We start from the raw sequence: 21912 nt of genomic DNA on the forward strand, positions 1-21912 counted from the left end.
AAAACATTGTGAGTGCGCAAGAAAATGGAAGATATTGGCGAGTCATTATCATATCAAAGACCCTTTGCTAATCCAAATTACGATGAGGTTGATAAACCCTATAAATGGTGGGAATAATTTATATAGACAAATCTAACTACAATTATTGTCATTCATTTAATTAATTAGTATATATATACATACTTTCTCTACTACGTGTAGACAATTCAAAATAATTTTCTTATTATTAATAAAGAAGTAATTAAATCCCTAGAAAATAAAATAAAATAAATATGGGCCATTGCATGTGTCAACTCAATGATTTTTTTTCATCTCCATACTTCTGTTCCTTTAACCTTCTACCTTAGCTTCCTCAATATTATTAATATTATTTCTTCATTTTCGTCATTTTCATCAAATTTTTTTGATCATATCTTCATCTTTGTCTTTGTCTTCCTCTTGGTCTTAGCCATCATGTCGTTTGATAGAGGGAAAGACTTGGCGGAGGGGTCGCCGGGAGATACCTCGCCGGCGACTCCGAGCCGCTACGAGTCCCAGAAGCGGCGGGACTGGAACACCTTCGGGCAGTACCTGCGGAATCAGCGGCCACCGGTGGCGCTGTCCCAGTGTAACAGCAACCATGTTCTGGAGTTTCTCCGGTACCTGGATCAGTTCGGAAAGACTAAGGTTCACTTACAAGGTTGCATCTTTTACGGACAGCCAGAGCCGCCGGCGCCGTGCACGTGCCCGCTTAAGCAGGCGTGGGGGAGCCTGGATGCCCTCATCGGACGCCTCCGCGCCGCCTACGAGGAGAACGGCGGCTCCCCGGAGACCAACCCCTTCGCCAGCGGCGCCATTCGCGTCTACCTTCGGGAAGTCAAGGAATGTCAGGCTAAGGCCCGTGGCATTCCGTACAAGAAGAAGAAGAAGAAGCCCGCCGGCCCTGCTGGCATGGCCGCCGCCGACGATGATTCCAGTACCTCTTCCTCGCCGTTTTCTTGATCCAAAAAAAAAAACACGCTATTTCCGGCCACCACTGCAACCTAAGCTAAGGTAGCTCGATCAGCTCATAGATTCTCTCATAACATTATATTTTATTATCATTCTTTCTATCCTTATTTCCCCCGAAACCATCACCCATATATTAATTTTCATTGTTACTATCCGATGTTCTTGATTGATCATTCATTCAAGAACAGAAATTAAACCAAACCTCAAATCTTGAATCAAAATACGTAGGTTTCAATTCCCACTTTCCCAGAAACCCCAAATCTTGAATAAGCATGTAATTAATGTCGGTGGAGATAGGGTTTCAGATCAATCCAACATCTCAACTTCAAGAAATCAATTAAAATTGTAGGAACTAACCCTCCCCAGTTTAATCTGATTGAATTGATTTCAACTTAATTGGAACTGAAAACCCTAGTTTTAGCTAGAGATATCATAATTAGGGTGGAAGAAATTAAGTAAAAAAAATAAAAAAATTGGTCATTATTATCAGTAATGTAAGATTCTTTGATTTACGAAAAATCTACTAAAGTTGATTAATTATAAATCATCAGCTCAAATCGAAGTAATATAAGATTCCTGTTGTGTAGAAACCCTGAATTAATAATAGAATAAGGTAAATATTCTTTTGGGATTCTGCAGATATTGTGCCCCCACACACTCATTTGAGGTTGCAGACACTTTTGCATGTTTGTATATTGGAGAACATCGAATCTTACAATAGAGACTAACTATTATATATATATATATATATATATATATATATATATATATATTCAAATCAATCAACCAACCAATTCTTCAATCATATATAAAATCAAAAACTATATCATTTTAGAGTGGAGGGGATAATTGGAGTTTATCTTTCACAAAAAAGGTTGTAAGTTTAAACTTTGTGAATTATATAAATGTTGAAAACTCTCAAATAGGGTTCTATAATAACTCTACACCGAATTGATTAATGAGTTTACTAATATCATGTCAAAAATCATGATATAGAAAATAAGGATAAAAGAATCGAGTAATGATGAATAACATAGAATTAAAACTATCCACAAAAGCTTTCATCATTCCAATATAGCAAATTATAACACGTATTAGAAATCACATCATACGGAAATAAAGTTTTAGTATAGCTTGTAATTTTTTGATAGTAATGCTAGATTTCTCTCCCGATTTCATCTTCTTAGGTGATAATATTTGATTGATTTGTTTTATATTTGATTAATATTATTTTTAATGTTTGGTGTGGTTGGTCAATTCATGATAACCAATGAATAAAAAATGTATTGTGTGAACACTAGGAAATAAATTTCTGAGTGAAAAATAACACTTTTTTAAATACACTTGTGAGAAAGAAATAAAAAGAGAAATGTATGTTTATATTCTATAAATAGTAATTTTCAATAAATAATTGACTCCGGCCATCATATAAAATTAATTCGATCTCTTAGTTCCAGAATTTGGATTTTTTCCTAACATTTAATAGTAATTTAAACAAAGAAATATCATTATTGAAAATCTATTTCATTTACTATAGTACATGGATTATTAAATAATTAATAACTTGAGATATGATATGATCCAATAGTATCAAGTATAATTGTATTTTGTATATATTATTTTTTTGTTATATCATATACAATCAGCGCTGATGTTAATAATATCATATACATTAGACCTACCAAGCATAAATGTATGGGATATTATCAGTATGAGTGACTCTCCTATGAAACCGGCTCACGAATAGTATCGGGTCAAGATGAAAATATAATACTTATACTAGAAAATGTAATAATAATAATAATAATAATTAGGAATAAAGTGTTTGTTACTCTTATAAGAAAAATGTAATACTTTTAAATCAAAAGTATTACTACATTTTTTCTCAAAAATATTACATTTTCCCTTATAAGTAACAAACATTTTATTCCTAATTAATATTTTATTTTCATCTTGACCCCGACACACATCTCACGGACAATGATCAAAGAGACGGTCTTACACAGATTTTTGCCTATGGTGTTGGCTGGTACCGTATAAAAATTTTAATTTTACTTGCGGAAGTGCACCAGGTAAACTATACTTTTGTGTAATATAATAACTTACAAGTCAATTACACTAGAAAAATAAAATCAGACTCATGACTTTTTTGTATGAAAATCATGTTTCATCCCGTCACCGCTTTCAAGACTTTATTATAATTATTAAAGACTAAAACACCTTCTTTTTTTTTTTTAATGCAAAGACTAAAACACCTTAAGTTGTTGCATTATATATATTAATTAATGCGCACTGATTAATCATCTTTGTTGCAAAACATATCCCTTTTCACAGGGGCATTTTGGAGATCCGATCCACATTTACACGTATATGTTTAATTGTCCTTTGCTTCTTTACTAGATTGCTTACAGTCTCTATTAGATTTGGTGGGACACAACACTTATTCATTTTTGTCAGATATTCAATTCACATATATTTTCACCCAAAAAAAAATCTAAAAAAAAATAAAATTACTTTAATTATAACCGGTCTCATTTTGCTTGTTCAGTTTAGTTAACCATGATTGATGATAATCAACTCAAATATCTTATTAAGTAGTTTGGAATGTACGAAATACCTCATTTTTAGATGATCAAAAATTAAAGGGTTTCTAATCGTGATTACGGTGTTTCAAATATTATAACTTAATCTAAACTTTTATTTATGAATAAATCTTTTTATTATGTCCATTGAAATTGGAAGAGAGAATTAAAAGAATTGAAAACCCTAGAATTGAAATCATGTTAGTATGTTACTTAGATTCAAGGAAATGTTAACCCGCTGCAATCGTAACTCGAAATTGCCCTCTTAGTAAAGTCTGTTTATGGCCCGACAAAGGACACCAGGACCAATATAATTAACCTAGGTTGTTATAGCTAGTCCGTTCAAACCGATCGAGAAGGCCAGCCAATATGCAGTTCTCACCGGAAGTCAACTTGAAATCTTGTGATTACTAAGCCAATTGTTCGGCCAATTCAACTAGGGTTTCCCTAATTCGGTGTTTAATATTGATTACTCATTTGCTTGTATAACATTATATAAGGTAATGCATATTCATTCTTCTATGTAACTTGGAAGGATCTATATATTCTTATTCTGATCAAACATATATATATCGTTTTATCAATCTTCCCGGACAGGAACCTGCGGTGTGTTAAGGTACATGCATGGCTGTCGTCGATCGGAGCTGGCAAAACTCTTTCGCCATTATTATTGCCGTTATCATTTGGTTAGTAAATCTTATTTTTTTTCTTTTTCTTTTCTTTTTTCCTTCAATTAGATCTATTAATATCAATAATATTAATTGTTGTCTTGGAATAATAAGTACTATATATATAATATAAAAATATATATATATAATATTGCAAGCTGGCTACTTTAGCCCCCATCATCTTATGTTGTTTGTGAATTCCTAAGATTTTGTAAGATCGCAATCAAACTCGATCATGTATAAATTGAGTTTTGTTTTAATATTGTTTTTATAGTACGTGTTGGGAATAAATGTAAAATTAATTAATGCATATTTCTACTGACACGGTATGCTTTTAAATGTGATGAAATATAGGATTTAAAAATTTTAAGCAATAAAGTGATAAACTATGATACTGTTCGGTAAAATAGTTAGCATATCAGCTAATTTTATCTTGTTTGACTATTATTAACTGTTTGACTTGATTAAACAACTAATATGAGTGTTTGATTAATTAGCTTTTTGTAACAGCTTATTGCTCCAAAACACTAAAAATTCAAAAAAGATGTTCAAAGCATATTTTCCGATAAGCTTTTTGAGAAAGTTATTTCGTATGTAATCAGCTATTAGGCATCAGCTAACAGCTAATTTACCAAATATCTTTTTACAATCAGCTAATGCTATCAACTATTTAAATCCACTAACCCAGTCAGCTAACGGCTATCAGCTAACAGTTACTTATTTACCAAACACCCCTATATATCTATTCTTGTATATCATGTAGCACGACACAAATGTTACTGAGGCAAATCGCATGTTTGTATTCTTAACTATTCGTGGCATAAATTTAGTTCTTAACTTTTAACAAAATGATAAATTTGGTTCTTGATGTTAGGGTTTCGGCTTCCATTACAAACCCTAAGAACCAAATCTGCTACTCTGATCCCTTAAGAATTAAGGAATAATTTTAATAATTTCACACCGTCAATAATTAAGAGACTGTGTATGCAGTATGATTATAATTGAGAGGCTAAAAATATTATTTTCCTTTCAACTAAATGTTCATCTAATACCTATGATGAGGATATAAATTAAATGAGATGATGCGGGTGGGTTTCTTTCAAAATTCAAGCCTTAAGTATGTAGTTATCTTAAAACCTTTTATGGAATGGTTTAAAGTCCTGTTCAGTACAAATAGAATTAGTCTTTGTGCGTGATTATAATTGATTGATCAAGAAAAAAATTGTGATCAGATATTTAAAGAAATCCAGAAGAATGAAAAATGTTGCTCTAAGGAGGGAATAATATTCTGAATTCTGATAAAGTAAATGAGAGGCGATGTCCCTACTTTACATATTCTCTCTTTTCTTTTGTTTTCTTGATTTTCGGTACTGATTATTTTATTCATTATTCATCATTCATTAATTGGTTCTCAACGTGAATTAATCAAAATAATTAGATAAAAAGTACGTTTAGTACACATGCATTGGCGTACTAATGTCGGTTATCGTCCTCTACGTGCATCAATATCGAGCACCATGGTGCTTCAGCATTTAGAGTATAATATATTCTATGCCCAAGAGTACTGGATGAAGTAAACTGTGAGTCGCCCAATCAATTCTTAGTTTTTACTAGTATATTCGCACATAATCAGTTCTCAATTTCTATCAATACATTCGGTACACAATCAGTTCTTAATTTCTACTAGTACATTCCGCACACAAGGAGTCTTCATCGTCTCTGATCAATTTTTTAAACTTTGGGTCTCGATGTAAATTGCGAGTCACCAAATTAGTCCTCAATTTTCACTCATGTTTGTACAATCTGTCCACAATGAGCCTTCATCACCATAACCCCATTGCACACACAATCAATGGGAGTCAAACCAAACCTCCACTCTACCACTAGAGCAAGACTTTCAAAGTAACAACGTACTTAGTCACAGTTTTTTTTTTCTTTTACATAATAATCTAATCGAGTCTTAGTCAGTCCTATTCAAAGACAACGTACTTAGTTACTTACCTTAGCCAGTTACATTCAAAAACAACTCTCTTGAAGAAATTGTTGCATTCTCTCTGATCTGTCTGCCTCTTTCAATGCTATGATTATTTCTTCCATTTTCACTTAGCTTGGTAAATGAATCAACTGTATATAAAGGAAATATTGCTAGTGCTGGTTGTTCAACCATCTGCAAAAATCTACAAATAGATGAAAGTTTAGGGATGGGGGCAATACAATCATGGTCTTTCAAATTGAATCTGCCATACACATTGCAAGGAAACCAGATAGTTCCCTGAGCTTCAAACATTGTTGGATAAGCAATGAATATAGATGTCTCGAATTCATAGGATCAAGCAGAGCAATCAAAACACGATATCGATTTCTTCTTTCATTTTGAATTCAACTGGCTCAAATTCCCACAAAGAAAGCGGAGAATCACTGCGTGCTGGAGAGGATTGAGGAGATCTCTTGGTTGGAGATTGAAACCATGCAGAGAACTCTGCCATGAGTGATTCTTCTGGCTCTGGGAAGCTGCAGGGACTATCAATACAGTGATGGTTGCTCTGAAATACATAAACAGATTAATTAATGAGTAGATAATTGCCTATCAGCCTGAAATGCAACAGTTTAAGAGCTCTGTAAAATGGATAGATAACAATGCATAAGACTCGCCTTGTCTGGTATGAAGTCTGAAATTTCAATGGGAGGCAAGGAATCTGAAAGCAAAAGGAAAAATAAAATTAGTGCTTAGACTGAAGTAACCTTTTTGTACAGGGAAACTGGACTTAGATTTGTGAATGAATGATTTCATTTATGTGGGAAGTGGAACATAAGCGACGATCAAAATAGAAAGTGTTGGCACGACATACGACTAACTTTGATTTCCCACAGCATTTCGTTTTGCAAGAATGTTGGATTGGAAGTGAAAAGTCCTAAAGGGTTCAGAAGCTCAAACAAAAAGAATTCTAGTGTAAGTCCACATGAAGTAAGGATTTTTGAGATAAGAACATCACAACAAATAAAAGCACAGATTTGGTGGACTCTTGGATAACCATAACCAATGATGAAAAACACCTACATCAGTTAATCAAGGCAGATCAAAGACGATACTGGTTATTAATTTCTAGTCTCCTGGCACTTATTTCAGAATGTAGAAAATTAAATCCACAGAATCATAATAGAAAGTGTTGGTGTGAGTACAATTAACTCTTATTTCCAACAACATTTCTTTTTTGCAAGAATGTTGGATCAAAAGCGACAAGTCTAAAGGGGTTCAGAAGCTCAAACAAAACGTCTAGTACATGAAGTAAGGATTTTTCAGATAAGAACACTACAGCCTTATCCACCAATAATGGAACATCACAAGAAATAAAAGCATATCAAACTGCCCATGTTCACAAATACACAAATCTCCATTCTTCACCTATGCACCCTGCATTTCTTTTGGTAATTAAGGTGATACATGAACATGCAGACTAGACCATAAATACTTATCTGATCTCATATAGCTAGACGACTAGACTCCCTATCGAGTGATGATGCAGATGATAAAACCCAACTCCCGAGCAACTTGGGCTCAATTTTCAACTCAAAACACCCATCACTGAGCTCAAGTCAGATTGAATAGTATTTCCAGTCAAGCCTAATGAACCTCTTTTAAATTATCTATTACAGCCACAATATGTAAAGCATGCCAATTTACAGAAATTCTGAAATACTATTGATTTGGTGGGCTCTTGGATAACCATAACCAATGATGAAAAACAGTACATTGTTTAATAATCAAGGCAGATGAGAGACATAACAAAAATTAAATCCACGGAACCAAATCAATTAAATAGAATGCAGAAAATGAAATTACCACGTTCAGGAAAAACTAAGTGCCAGAGATCCAGTGTCCGTGCGGCCTGTTGTGCCTCAATGCACTTCTGGTGGTCATGCAAGAAGGTCTCCTCCGCAATGTTAACTGCATCCTCCTTAACCACAACCTTCTTCTTCTGGGAGACACTCTTCTTCTGCGATGCTTTTGGGGGAACAGATGACTTGTTTGTAATGTCATTCAGTGCGCTGCGACTCTTTAGCCCTTTCTTGGCAACCGACTTTGAATTTTCGCCCGCCACAGCTTCCTTTAGCCCTGCCGCGCCTTTCTTCACAATCGATTGTTTAGAACTCTTCGATTTGTCACCCGTCACGGCTTCTATCAAAACAAAAATTGAAAACGAAATGAAATTATTAAGTTGAAACGCAACATTATATAAGCAAAGATGCAATGTAAAGTTGGAGCACATACTTTTGCAGTAGACATCCAAGTTCTCGTCTTGAAAGATCAGTGGCCTCTGGATGAGATTGCTTGCCATACTTGTCTGTATTTTGATTTGATGATCGGTATAGAATCTGTTCTCTGCAAATTTGAAATCAAAACATCAGTAAAGGGCTAACCCTAGAAATCTAAAGATACCAAAAACATAATATATACATACATACATACATACCTGCGTAGAGAGAGAGAGAGAGAGAGAGTCAGTTGAAGAAGACAATGGCGCAATTCGAAAGGAGGGGGGAAGATGGAGCGATGGAGAAAAGTAGCCGTTTGGAATTCAATTTATCAAAGATAAAATGGGGATAAAATAAACGGGTTCCGTGAAAGCGAATCGGGTGGAGGTGTTTTAAGGACGGGCTGCCCATTTTACAATTGGGCTGCGGAAATGGTTCCCTATAATAAGAGGTCAAACCAGCTTGATTGGGATGGTCGTGCACTTTCATCCCTTAAGAGAGGTCGGAAATTCGAACTCGCTCTCATATGAAAAAATCAATCGTTATATCATGTATCAAGGCGCACAATGCAACGGACACCGTTTCGTCCGTCCAATCCCATTACAGGTTTTTTAACACTGTGTTTATGTGTATTATATTAGATTATGTGTATTATGTTAAGAGTTTATATGTATTCTATTATACAATTCTGTATATACGAAATGAGAATTTTTTTTAGAAATTAACGGTAAAAACGAGAAAACCATTCCAGCGCACAATACATTATGCGCCCTGATGCATGATATAATTAGTACAACTGTACGAGTTTAAAAATGTCTCCTACAATAAGGGTCTACTGCTTAGGACACCTCATGATTTGACAAAAAAGAATAGAGTTGTGAAGGTGGAGTACAATGGTGTTGTACTGTTGTTTCTTGTTTTGTATCGAGTTTGTTATTTTTTTTAAACCTGCAACTACTACTCAAGAGTTGCACTAACCAATTTAAATAAAGTGCTTCTACTAGAAGTCAAACTTATAAATTATCTAACTTACTTGACTAGAGTTGCTTGTCATTTAGCATGCAGGGTTATAGTGCATGAATCGATTATCCATACGCATACATTAGCATTTGGATTCATCAAGATTGAAAACTCTGGAGGGGAATTACGAGACACGAGGATAAGTGGCCTTCGCTTCATCGTTTGAACATTACAGTAACGAACAGCGCGATGAAGCAGAAATATCATTTGCTAGAACTACAAAAGATAAAAAAAAACTTTACAGCTCAAGCCGTCACATTGTAACGCCTTTAGGCGCTAGCGTCTCACCAATGTGTATATATACAAAGGAATGGATTGCATTAGCTGAGTGAATGCAAGCGCTTCAGAATTTCTTCACAACCAGGTCGAACATGGGGCTCTGACCAGCAATCTGCAATCAAAGTATTCGCCTAATTAAAGACCAGAAAAATGAAATTTTTCACTAAGCCATGCATTCATTAGTTATATTACCTGCAATTAGTCTTCCCAGGGGTCCTTCGGGTTCCGGTATCTCAGGCCGTGCTCCTTCATTAGCTACAGCATACACCACCTGAGAAATAAAGAAAACCTTAAGATTACCATAAGGAAATTTTTTTTAAAAAATAAAGGAAATAAGAGAAGAATAGCTATAGAAATAGAACCAATAGAAAAGGTAAGCTTACCCGCTGTGGGGGTACACCTTCCCATGGTCTGTTTAAGGTGTAGAGCTCCCAAATGAGAACACCTAGGCTAAAGATATCGCATTTCTCTGTGAAGGGTTCATTACGAATGAGTTCTGGAGCCATCCATTCTGGAGTTCCTGCAGATGTGATGTCTCTCACAGGTGCATCTGTCATTAGCCTTGAGAGACCGAAATCACATATCTTTACTGTCCAATGCTTATTCACAAGACAATTTGCACTTTTTAGATCTCGATGAACTATCTTCATGCGATGAATGCACATCAACCCTCTTAGTACCCAGATAGAAAATAACAGTCAGTTAATAAACAATAGCCTGCAACACAAAACCTATCATCATAATTTCACGGTTGTTTTTAAACATAAAAATAACCCACCTGCATATGTCACACAGCATCTTAAGTCTCCTCCGCCAGCTGAGCAGCTTCTTTTGACCACTTAAATGAATCAAATAGTAGAGTGATCCCATCTCCATGTACTCAGTAACCATGGACAGATGTGGAGGCTTTGTGCAAGCACCGAGAAACAATATAACTGTAAGGAAAAGACATCCGCTAAATCAGCAATGTTTCAATATCAAATAAATAAATCAACAGCAGCTGGAGAAAGGCATACCATTTGGGTGCCGGAGACGGCTGCAAAACTCAAAAGAGACAGGAAAAATGACAAGTTAGTGTAAATACATATTGAAAGAAATAGAGCTGATTACTTAGACAATATGACCATTTCAAAAAAAAAAAAACAAAACAAGAGAGAGAGAGAGAACAAGATACCTTAGGATGGAAATTTCATTGCAGAAATCCTCCATGTTTTCAGCAGTCAAATCTTGCTCCAAGAAAACTTTGATTGCAACTTCTGTTTCATTCCAAATGCCACGAAAAACTTCTCCGAAGAATCCTAGAAATGGACAGGAATTAAACAGTTACAGTAAAATGACAAAAATAAATAAATAGCCTGAATGTTTTTATCCAGACATGCAGGTGAATCTATTTTGGCTTTCTATGCATATCTATAGATAATGTTTCTTAGTGATTTGAGAAAGAATTTGAAAAGATTACTAAAAAATCATAGTTCACAGTGGTTAAGTTTACACCACTGAAAGAACACTTTACACACATATTTTCTGCAACCAGCAATATATATATATATATATATATATTTTAAGGTCTCATATTTGCTGTCTTTACTCTTTAGAACCCCATATTAAGCACCTAGCCGTATGGTTTTGCTGTGATAAAGGTTGAAAGCAGATTCGCATTCGTGAAATATAAATTATGGTAAACAAGCCACTCTTCTTAGTGGTCTTCTGGTCCTTCTTCCTGCTCTGTTAACCTTTAAATATGTTCAAAAGTTAATGATATCCGTGCCCCTTGTATTCTTCAATCTTCATACCTACTGTAAGATATCATAACTCACAATACTAACTGTTTCAGTTAGCACATCCCCCCACAGATATACACTATGAATCATTGCCAGAGCTAACATAAAGCAAGACCAAACAATTAAAGATATCATAATTGTACTTGAACTTGTGGCTAATGAGGTCGCACAAACATTGCCAGAGCTAATGAGGTCGCACAAACATTCAGGTCATCAACCAGCAAAAACAAGTACAATTATTAATGCTAGCCAGACAATTTAATTGTAAAGGAGGTTGGAGCAACACTGGAAAAAGGGTAAGGCTTACCAAGCCCAACACGAGATCCAACAGTCAACTCTGAGAAGTTTATATTCCATTCTTCAAAAGGTAGGAGAGACTTATTCTGGAACACTGATGATTCTAGAATTCTATTCCAAGTTGACACCATTTCTTCATATACTCTGAGATCTGAGGCCTTGCTTCCTTCAGGAGTCTGGCTCCCAAATTCATGAGGAGAAGAGGGCAATGATAAAGACTTCTGGGAACTCATGAACTCCCTTTTAAAAGGAAATAAGGAAGCATGCCCACCCAATATCACACCACGGTCATCAGGGTGAAAATCAGATGTCTACAAGGTAGAATAGTTTGTTAGTAACACGAAAACTAAAATTAGTGTTAGGAGGATCCTGTGCAAAGTGGAAGGAAAGAGGGGCAGGGAAAAAAAGAAAACTGAAAGCATACACCATTGTGAAGAGCAGAAGCACCATCTTTGTCAATTGAAGCACCTGGGAGTGGCCTACTTTCTTGTTGTTCTTTCAAGATACAATTCTGTTTCAGTGTTTCATTCATTGCTCGAACAGCCCTAATATAATTGAAATGGCATAAATATGGAGATGTGAATGTTTGAAAATCCACCAAGTAGTATCTTAAACAAAATCCATCTTTTAAGTAAGAATTCAATCCATTTAATACAGAAATACTATCACCAAACAATCACAAAATAAATACTCCACAATACTTCATAATAATAACAACAACAATAAATCGGAATGGCATTGATTACTAGTCCTGACTGCAAATATTTCCCTATGTATCCTTAAATCCCTTTTGTCTTTGTCTAGTAGTAATGTGTTCTCTTCTGCACTCCAAATTTCTCAATTAAATACCTGTTGTGTTATATGTATTGCAAAGTGGCTTTCACTGTATCTCCTTAGAAAGTTTGAGAAAATAATCTAAAGAACTCTCTAAGGACTTGAAACAGCTATATTTCAAACTTACAGACTACAATTATTCAATCATTACCTCACAGACCTTCAGAATGAATTGCAGAGTGAAGTGGGAGTATGATGACTTTAGTAAAACTAGAAAAATGAAGACAGTAATGACCAAAATGACTATAACAATAATGGTTACAATATAAGAACAGTAATATTGACCTTACGATATCATCTCCAATTTCCGGAGTAATACTAATGCTTCTTCTTCTAAATCTCCGTACTTCTGACATTGATGCACCTTCTGACCTGTGTAAATCAGAAAAATGATAAAACTCAGCAATGAAAAGTGTAATAGTAACAATTGTTCTAAAGTATAATTACAAAATATTTAGCAGGCAGACAACAAAAGATAAACAAAACGAGGCAAACTGGGTGTATCTAGAAACTCGTTGGAATTGATAATACTGGTTGATGAGACAAGATTTGGCACAAAAATTGCACCTGTACTAAGCTTAAATCTAAATTACAGACTTTACAATATTATGAGTTAATGTGCAGTCAGGAAAACCCTTTGAGATATGGAGCTTGTTTGGCTTCAAAAAGCAGAAGCTACGCTAAACAGCAAAGATATAAATAAATCAATAAATAATATACACATACATACACCTGTAGGTAGGTATCTATATAAAAGCTTTCCAGGCTATATGAAGAAAAGAGACTCTTTTTTGGAGAAGCTTCAGATTAAGGCTTTTCAAAAAAGACTTTTTCAAAAAGCCTTTCGATAGTCCAAACAAGCACATAGGAGAGATGGTGTTTCATAGGTTGAGCTATAGAGTCTATACTTGATACCAGTTGAGAAATAAAAGCCTGAACCCAACAGTTAATAAATTTTGGTCTCAAACTTTCACAATATCTGCAGTAACAGAAACCAACATGTCACTAAAATGCAAGTTTAGATAATCCATAATAGTACTTCACATCATAATCCATTTGCATGGTCCTCAAACTTGACTAAAACTGTGTTTACAAATCCTAAGCTCAGGGAAGGTTTCCAGATAAACATCAACCTTTATACTCAAGAGATAAACCGATGCAACATCCAAGACATCTTGATTAGTAACAAAGAAAGGCAGATACTAGTACCCATGTGGCCATGTCATAGAATAAGCTAAAACTAAAAGGGAAAAAAATGAAGGCAAAGAAGGCAAATTTCAAGATATAAACATATATCTCCTAATGCATCTAACATTCAAACATAAGGAACAGAATTAAATACATGCAGATACCTTGGCATATCAACGGTTTTTGAATAATCTTGGTATGTATTTTGACCTCCACTGAGCATTGATTGTGAACGTCCTCTAAAGGAAGGATGTTCAGGACTGAAATTTTAAAAGAAAAAATAAAAATTCAAAACTGTGTAACATCATGCACAAGAAAAAATTCATACATATTGAATGATGAACTAGAGGCTTTCATAATAATGTACAAGTAAATGGTTATTGTTGAATATTAGGAAACCTTTGTTGAATATATTTTTCAAGATTGTTGTTTTGCCCTTCTTTTGACCTTTCGGTGAAGTTTGAAAGCTTTTTGGGTTTGTTACCAAACTTCTTTCCAGTGTGTTTTGGTATAACCGTGTTTGTTTCTTTATCTCCGGTATGCCATATTTATCCCAAGGATGTTCAATTTCAGCAATACTATATTTTATTTCTAAAGGCCTTTGATTATTTCCCATGTTTCAAGTAAGGGGGAGTTTGACTATCTACAATCAATCGGTGTTCTATTTTACTTTGTTTTCCTGGTGTTCTACTTTACTCTTATTCTCGTCGATGCCAATTGGTGTGCTATCTTCATCATGTTGCTTTGGGTTTATCTTCATTACTATGGGCTCTACTACATTCTTTGCTATTCTTTGCCCCCTTTCGCCTCTACCACTCTTGATGAAGGCTTTTTTGGCATGTCCTAGAGTGTTTATGACTTTATGTTGTGTTATCTTGAGGTTGTTCATGTTCAACTCTATCCTTGGTGCGTTCGTCTTCATTCCCAAGGAAGGGTCAGGCATAGCGCCATCTCTTTTGAAGCCAACCATCCTCTAGCTGCATTTAATTTTCATTTGTAATTTTGAGTGAGGTAGAGTGCTTTTTTTTAATCCAAGTTGGAAACTTCTAGATGTTCCAGCTTGCGGGGGAGTGTTGAATATTAGGGAACTCCTAGTAGGAGTGGGCTTAGTTTCCTATTTCTATTAATCTTGATTTAGTCCCCATGTTCCTATAAATATAGGCTCCTTATATAGATAGAAGTATAGAGTACACAGAGAGACAATCTATTGTAATCGTTCATTATAATACGGAGTATATTCTTTCTATTTTCTTTTTTCTTTGGTTTCTCACATATTTTGCTTCCGCCTAACTAGCGGGTGGTTGTTATTCTCCACCCGCCGGGCCTTTCAATCCCTCAACTTCAACAGTTATAAAAGCATCATTGGCATATTTCAATCAACTTGATATTAAGTAAACCACAATATAATAATTGGCTCTTTTTGGCCACTTATTCAACCTCATTGAATTTCTTAACTAAATATATTTTCCATAAGATGCAAGCCTTGAACATCTTCAGCAAGACTTGCTTTGCCATAGGAATGACTCTCACTGTCCACCTCCCACCCACTCAGCCCACAAATGATATTTTGTATTATCATTTATTCCAGCCACTCAAGGATTGGAATCCTTGTTTGGTCATAAATGTGTTAATACAAGAGTGACATCAATGGAACCCTTGAACCACAGCTGAAGTCTGAACAAGCATATTCATACCACAGAACATAGGAATGGATGATTTTGAAATAGAAAAGCTCATATGACGATGTTGACAAAAACTATGGCATATCAAATATGAAAATGATGGGCATGAAAAAGAACCTTGAACTTGCAGTCCTTTGTTCAGTGATAATCTTTCTCCGACTTCTCCTCCAAAATGTTGTAGGAATATTGGGTTCGCTATGCGATAAACTGGTAAAGAGAAATATATCACATAAGAACCATTTCTGCAAAGCACTATAGAGAATATGGAGAATATAAACCTTCAAGATATCCTCATATGAAATGGGTTTTAAATACCATTCAAGTTTAAATGAAAGAATATTAAGCATGAACAACATAATACCTCATTTTTCTGTCAATCGAAGTAGAAGACCGCAAAATCATATTCCTCAGTGAAGGTCCTGCAGCATTTGAAGCTGCTTCTAGTTGCTGTTTATATTGGAGGGCATCATCTTTATAAACACTGTAGTAAAAATGAGAACAAAATGATTAATGCCATAAAAAAAGGCAAAGCTATCGGCTTATTTCAAAGCAGAAATGGTACCTCAATCAACCCAACCCAACCATTTTAAAATGATGGATAAAGGCTAAAATATAACCGCTGAAAATATAATTTTTTTATAAACAAAAAGGTACCATCTTTGACTAACCTCTCAAGTTCCACTTTCTCTGAAACCCCATAAAGAGGACTGTTGGGCTCCAGCGGTGAATCACAGGAATCATTTTCTGCAGAATCACTCTCCCCAGCAGCTGATAAATGGGTCATAAAAATAGCCTTGGCTGATTGAGGGATTAGTTGTCCAGGACAACGCAGAAGATCAACAAGTAGTTCAACCGAGTTCAACACAACAAGTACTGACATATGTTTATAGGAGTCTATGCACTCAGAATCTCCTTCGGTTGACAAACCCTAGTTGGGAATAAATTGCAAATAGAACAAAATAGTATGAAGAAGTAGAAAACTGAAAAAATAAAAGAGAGAAAGAGAGAGTAGCAAGAAAGTGAAATGGTATAAATGAGTAATTTGAAGAAATAGAATAAATTACCACAACTAGCCTACTCTCAAGACCTACAGCATCTGCAAGAAATTTGAATAATATTGCTCGCGGACGGCATGAGCCATGCTTTATTTGTCCCAGCATCTGGATACCTTGGCTGTCAGAAACATGAGAGGTTTCCTCAACTGGAGCTTTAGCAGGGCTGAGTTCTGAATTAGGTCGTTTGTAAAAGTCAGACACCTAAATAAAAAGTCACAAGAGAATAAGAAAGATTGTGAAAATTCAAACAAGCAGCCAAAAACGGATCAAATTTTAGTGAAGTCTAATTAAGGTGACCAACTTGCTAATCCTACAGTAAGATTCATATAAGTGGTTAACAAACTTTGTTGAATCCTTCTTGAGGGAAACTTTACAAGAGATCAAGTAAGGTTTTAAATCATTCTATGGTGAAATTTTACAAGTAATAGCATTGAAGATTCAACCCATGCACTTCCCTGGCAGGAAATAAAAATCAAATATCAAAAAATGTTTTCAGACTGCACTAAGCTTCAAACTATAAGTGAAGCACCTACTTATCGTATGAGAGAACTATCTTAGGGTCCAGAAGGAGAAGCACAAGGGCAGAGAGTGTGCAGCTGTACATATTCCTATCCCTAGTGAATCATCCACCATCAAAGGTGTTTGGTCTGACATGTGGTGGGGATGGAATTAAAGGAGATTTGCTACTTCTCTATTCAATGTTGGAGGGGTTGAATATGACACAGGGTATTTGAAGCTTTAAACTTCTATTATTCATCTTTTACTCTTCCATAATAAAACAAGCAAGCTCTCCTCATAACTTGCCACTTTTTACCCGTGTCCAAGACAAGTTCATTTTTCATAAGATAGCCAAATAAAACTGCAAGAGAGAGAGAGAGAGAGAGAGAGAGAGAGAGAGAGAGCGAGCGAGAGAGAATGGAAATTTTAACAAAAGTAATTGTGCAAGATATATATCCCAAAAACAATAAAGTATTACAAATACCAAACCCACCAATCGAGCAATCTTTTTTATCTTTGCTGCAGGATTTGAGTTCAAGCCTTTGACCAGTGCAACAGTTAGCTGCTTTATCATAGAAAGCCTCTTATCTTTCTTTCCATCTACAAGTATAACATCTGCTCTTATACCCTCAAGCTCCAATGAACGAAGCTCATCAAAAGTAGGAATATCATCAAAATGTTCCTTGAGCCTTCTCTCCTGTACACATTTGAAATAATAAACACAGAAAAGGGAAACAAAACAAATCACCACCAGACTTTGGAGCTCGGCATCATTATATTATCATTTTCAATCAAAAGTAATTGATTTTCATATCAACGCTGTGATTATCATGCTACATCATATTGGATAAACAAATAAAAATTAACAGTGTCTATGCAGAATAAGAATGTCAACATATCTAGCAACAATCACAATAAATATGAATCACTCTCCATATGCAGCTATATAATTCGGGAAAAGTTGACAAAATAAAGTGAAAACCATATAATTGTAATAATTTACAAATCCCATGTATAGATAGTGAGGACCTCTTAACTTTTTTTCATATGTAAGCAGTTATAGTTTCATGCAAAAAAATAAGAGGTCCTCTATAATTACTAACTAATTGTTGTGCTTAATGAATATTAATGATCTCCTTCATTCCTTCTTGTAGGTTAAATTTTATTAAGCACAAAAAATGGTGCAACCCCAACACCTAATATCATTTATAAAAACCAACTTTTGCACACATATAAAATTTATAGTTTCTTGAGAAGGAACAAGAACTTGTTCTCTGTACTTTCTAGATATTATGTTGTCCTTAATAAATATGCAGTGATCTCTTCTGTTCCCTCTTCTAGCCTCGTGTTTATTTAATCACCAAAATTGAGCAATTATAGCATCCAACATCATTTACAAAAATTAAAACATTTCAAAATTGCAACCCCATTTCTTGTCAGACAAAACCATAAAAGATAATCCATGAAATGAATATTCCAATGCTAAGTTATTTCCCTCACATATTTTGTAAGGCATGTAAGAATACCTATGGAATTAAAAGCACGGAAAACTTATTGATAAATAAAGCCAACGATTTTAGGTGTTAAGCATTTCACAGAAAAAGTTTAGCAGCTGGGAGTGCATGCTACAAAGAGTAAAACAAGCATAGAAGTTGTGCTTCAGACCTTCAGTACTTACAGGAATAACTGAGTAGAACCCATTTGGAATTGGTTCAGAGAGCATTCCAGTTTTCCAGAGGATCTGGGATGCTGACTGACACAAAACACTATCATATACTTCACTATCAGTCAATTCTTCGTTCCTCTGAGTTTCATCGTTAGCATCCAAGGAAACAGATCCAAATGTGTCAACACAATTGGAAGGCCACCATGAACCAGTAGGAGGTCTTTGATCTTGTTCTGGCCCCGCTTCTTCTCGCATATAATCCATTTCCATAGGTAATGGAATTGCAATACCATCTCATTGCCACTTTTACCCCATGAAAAGTTTGCAAATCACAAAATCAATTTAAGCAAAAATAATAAATTAATAATAACGAAAGAGCCATGATTTGGAGACTGCACTACTTCCAAGGCCATAAAACCTGTAAAATCCCAAAATTCATTTTTAAAAAAATGGAGCGATAAGTGCCCTATGGGAGTGGTCCACCATTGTAACCTCATCGCTCTCCAAGCATTCATTTGAGAATGCTGCAGTTGGAGTGGTCCACCGCCCCAACTACTAACATTTTCAACTGGAGTGAGGGTTTGGTGGTAGTAGACCGCTCCAACCACTATAACTCTAATCTCACCGCTCTCTCAAACACGCCCTTATAGGTTGTAGAAGACACCTAGGGGAGGGGATTATCCAGAAAACTAAAGAAATTTCACTGGCTTAAACATCATAGCACATCCAACAGACAACTAACAATTTGACGTGCACGCAATAATAGCCTGAGCATGTAATTTGAAGATAGCTATCCATTATATTTGCATCAATTTGACGAGCACGCAATAAGTTTTAAAATGTTTTCAGTTTTTGTTTGCAAGAGCTGAGACTTTAAGAAAAAGCTTAGCTATTAAAGAATATGTTCATATAGATAATATCTTTGACTTGAGAATTGGTGATAATTTAAAGTGCTTTGGAGAAATAATTTCCATGTATGAGATACAAACAAACTATTTAAGGCCTCAACTTATAGTGCAAACTACAGTCCCATAATCCCATTAAATTCAAATCAATCCCCTTCAAAACCTTCCAGTCCTTGCTCACATCTATAAGCATCGGCAGCTTGCAGTGGACCTTCAAAAGTACAAGTCATATGCCATTCGTCCTTACATGGTATAGCAGTTACCTTCAGTTACAAACACATTACCTTGGAAATTGGAATGAACTAAACAAAACAATATTAACATACCTAATCACATAAAAATCCATCCAACAGCCCCATGATTTTCCACCAATACACTACTGAGTCTAAATTCCAGATTCAAACCACCATGACCAACCTTTTATATCTTCTAACTCCTCCTACCACTCGCTAACAAAAAAAATCCAGCACTAACTTTCAGTATCCTCTAGTCTCAAAGCGAGTGCATAATCATTTCGTGAGCTGAATTCAGTCAAATTCAGTCCCAATCCAGCTCCACGTATTACCAAATCCAATCTCTCACTTCTCTCTAGCACAGAGAACGCGATTCAATCCAAACTCGCATTTGAACTCCAGAGACAGAAATTCAAACGCCGGCAATGCTTTAAACTACTAACATAAGAACTGAATACGCATATATAACAATTCGACTTCATAAACACATATGTAAACAGTAAATATATGGAACGAGATGAGTGTGATCAAAGGCGTTAGTACCGGCGGCAGATCTCCGAACATGAATCCGAAGGCAGTTAGCTGATAGCATTGGAACCTTACGAGTTGGGAAGAGTGAGCTTCATGTCTGATCGAGAAATGCAGCCGAGACAGCTTCACGCGATTTGAAATGGAGTCAATACATTCGGGGGAGAGATGAAAACGAGGAAAGAGGAGAGACGTCATAGGCGGGGCTTTGATTCGATTACACATTTATATTGCGTACTCGGTCCATCATCATGATATCATAATTTTAGGAAGGTACTCCGTATTGTTCATGGAGTTTTTTGTTTTTTTTTTTTTTTTTTCTTAAAGACCCTTCCAACATTACTATTGGCTAATTAAGGATCCGATGACTAATTAAGTCAACACATAAAGTCGTAAAGACTAGTATGAAGATGGCTTCAAGTATATCTAGTATCTATCTACTATATATATATATACTAATAAGAGCCCAAGAGAGTTAGGCCTATAATGGGTAGAAAAAATGGCGGTCACAGATTTTAATCAAATGAATGGCTCAGATTGATTGAAAGATTGATCAAATTTAAATTTTACACTAAAATTTCCTAAAATACCCACACATCGTTACTAATTCCGTTAAAATTTTAAGAATTGCCGTTAGTTCACCGTTAACTTACTCATTGATTTCAATAGAAAAAGGTCTTAGGTTCGAATCTCATCCCAATCAAAGTTGACATAATTAGTACTCTATTTTACTCTTATTAAATTATATAAATAATATTTTAGTAGTTACAACAAAAAATAATACATATGTATTTCTTTAATTTATAATTATGTATCCACAATGCCTTTATTTAAAAAAAAAAATTATTCATTCTTTATCAATAAATTAAATAAGAGAAATAATTTTATTAGTTATATTTCCTAAAATACCCACACACCGTTACTAATTCCGTTAAAATTTTAAGAATTGCCGTTAGTTCACCGTTAACTTACTCATTGATTTCAATAGAAAAAGGTCTTAGGTTCGAATCTCATCCCAATCAAAGTTGACATAATTAGTACTCTATTTTACTCTTATTAAATTATATAAATAATATTTTAGTAGTTACAACAAAAAATAATACATATGTATTTCTTTAATTTATAATTATGTATCCACAATGCCTTTATTTAAAAAAAAAAATATTCATTCTTTATCAATAAATTAAATAAGAGAAATAATTTTATTAGTTATATTGTCTTTATTTTTCTTCAATATAAAATTTTTTTATATTCAAATTTATTAATTGATTATATTCGCTACATTATCCTTAAAATGTCTTTATTCAGTGAAAAAAAAATTATTAATTATCAATAAATTAATTAAAAGAAATATTTTCATTAGTTATATTGTCTTTATTTTTCTCAAATGTAAATATTTTTACATTCAAATTCATCAATTGATTATATTCACTACATTATCTATTATCTTTT

General features: G+C 34.6%; 3 protein-coding genes and 1 long non-coding RNA gene across 10 annotated transcripts; 2 read left to right on the forward strand and 2 right to left on the reverse strand.

The window, feature by feature from the left end:
- The first annotated feature begins 383 nt into the window (after positions 1-383).
- LOC109156056 (protein LIGHT-DEPENDENT SHORT HYPOCOTYLS 10-like) lies at positions 384-4511 on the forward strand. Of its 3 annotated transcripts, none has more exons than XR_002049962.1 (2): positions 384-1032; positions 4170-4511. XR_002049962.1 is itself a non-coding variant. In XM_019303847.1 (2 exons), the coding sequence occupies exon 1, from the start codon at positions 454-456 to the stop codon at positions 979-981; it is 528 nt and encodes a 175-aa protein (XP_019159392.1). In that variant the 5' UTR covers positions 384-453; the 3' UTR covers positions 982-1027; positions 4170-4511. The 3 variants fall into 3 exon arrangements, 2 of the variants coding, with proteins under 2 accessions (XP_019159392.1, XP_019159391.1); XM_019303847.1 differs by having other exon boundaries at positions 384-1027; XM_019303846.1 differs by having other exon boundaries at positions 384-1026; positions 4165-4511.
- Positions 4512-6348: 1837 nt separating this feature from the next.
- LOC109156057 lies at positions 6349-8942 on the reverse strand. 2 transcript variants are annotated; one of them, XM_019303849.1, is made up of 6 exons: positions 8713-8942; positions 8511-8621; positions 8359-8417; positions 8082-8307; positions 6893-6936; positions 6349-6783 (listed from the first exon to the last, which is right to left on the reverse strand). In XM_019303849.1, exons 2-6 carry the CDS (start codon positions 8575-8577, stop codon positions 6583-6585), a joined length of 597 nt encoding a protein of 198 aa, XP_019159394.1. In that variant the 5' UTR covers positions 8578-8621; positions 8713-8942; the 3' UTR covers positions 6349-6582. The 2 variants fall into 2 exon arrangements, with proteins under 2 accessions (XP_019159394.1, XP_019159393.1); XM_019303848.1 differs by having other exon boundaries at positions 8082-8417; positions 8713-8940.
- A 637-nt stretch (positions 8943-9579) lies between these two features.
- On the reverse strand, positions 9580-20677 carry LOC109156055 (serine/threonine-protein kinase EDR1-like). Of its 4 annotated transcripts, none has more exons than XM_019303845.1 (18): positions 20476-20677; positions 18807-19097; positions 17622-17825; positions 16640-16831; positions 16244-16503; positions 15937-16056; positions 15693-15782; positions 14058-14153; positions 12991-13077; positions 12296-12416; positions 11882-12182; positions 10968-11091; positions 10810-10829; positions 10572-10728; positions 10403-10465; positions 10177-10336; positions 9986-10064; positions 9580-9905 (listed from the first exon to the last, which is right to left on the reverse strand). In XM_019303845.1, the coding sequence occupies exons 2-18, from the start codon at positions 19062-19064 to the stop codon at positions 9835-9837; spliced, it is 2403 nt and encodes an 800-aa protein (XP_019159390.1). In that variant the 5' UTR covers positions 19065-19097; positions 20476-20677; the 3' UTR covers positions 9580-9834. The 4 variants fall into 4 exon arrangements, with proteins under 4 accessions (XP_019159390.1, XP_019159388.1, XP_019159387.1 ...); XM_019303843.1 differs by adding an exon at positions 19798-19910 and having other exon boundaries at positions 10177-10465; positions 20476-20666; XM_019303842.1 differs by having other exon boundaries at positions 10177-10465.
- Positions 14936-19268, forward strand: LOC109156059. Its single transcript, XR_002049963.1, has 3 exons — positions 14936-15240; positions 18183-18184; positions 19257-19268. It is a non-coding gene; the product is annotated as an uncharacterized LOC109156059 (long non-coding RNA).
- Positions 20678-21912: the final 1235 nt, after the last annotated feature.

The sequence above is a fragment of the Ipomoea nil genome, unplaced genomic scaffold (assembly GCF_001879475.1).
Source record: "Ipomoea nil cultivar Tokyo-kokei standard unplaced genomic scaffold, Asagao_1.1 scaffold2704, whole genome shotgun sequence".
NCBI classification, from domain to species: Eukaryota; Viridiplantae; Streptophyta; class Magnoliopsida; order Solanales; family Convolvulaceae; genus Ipomoea; species Ipomoea nil.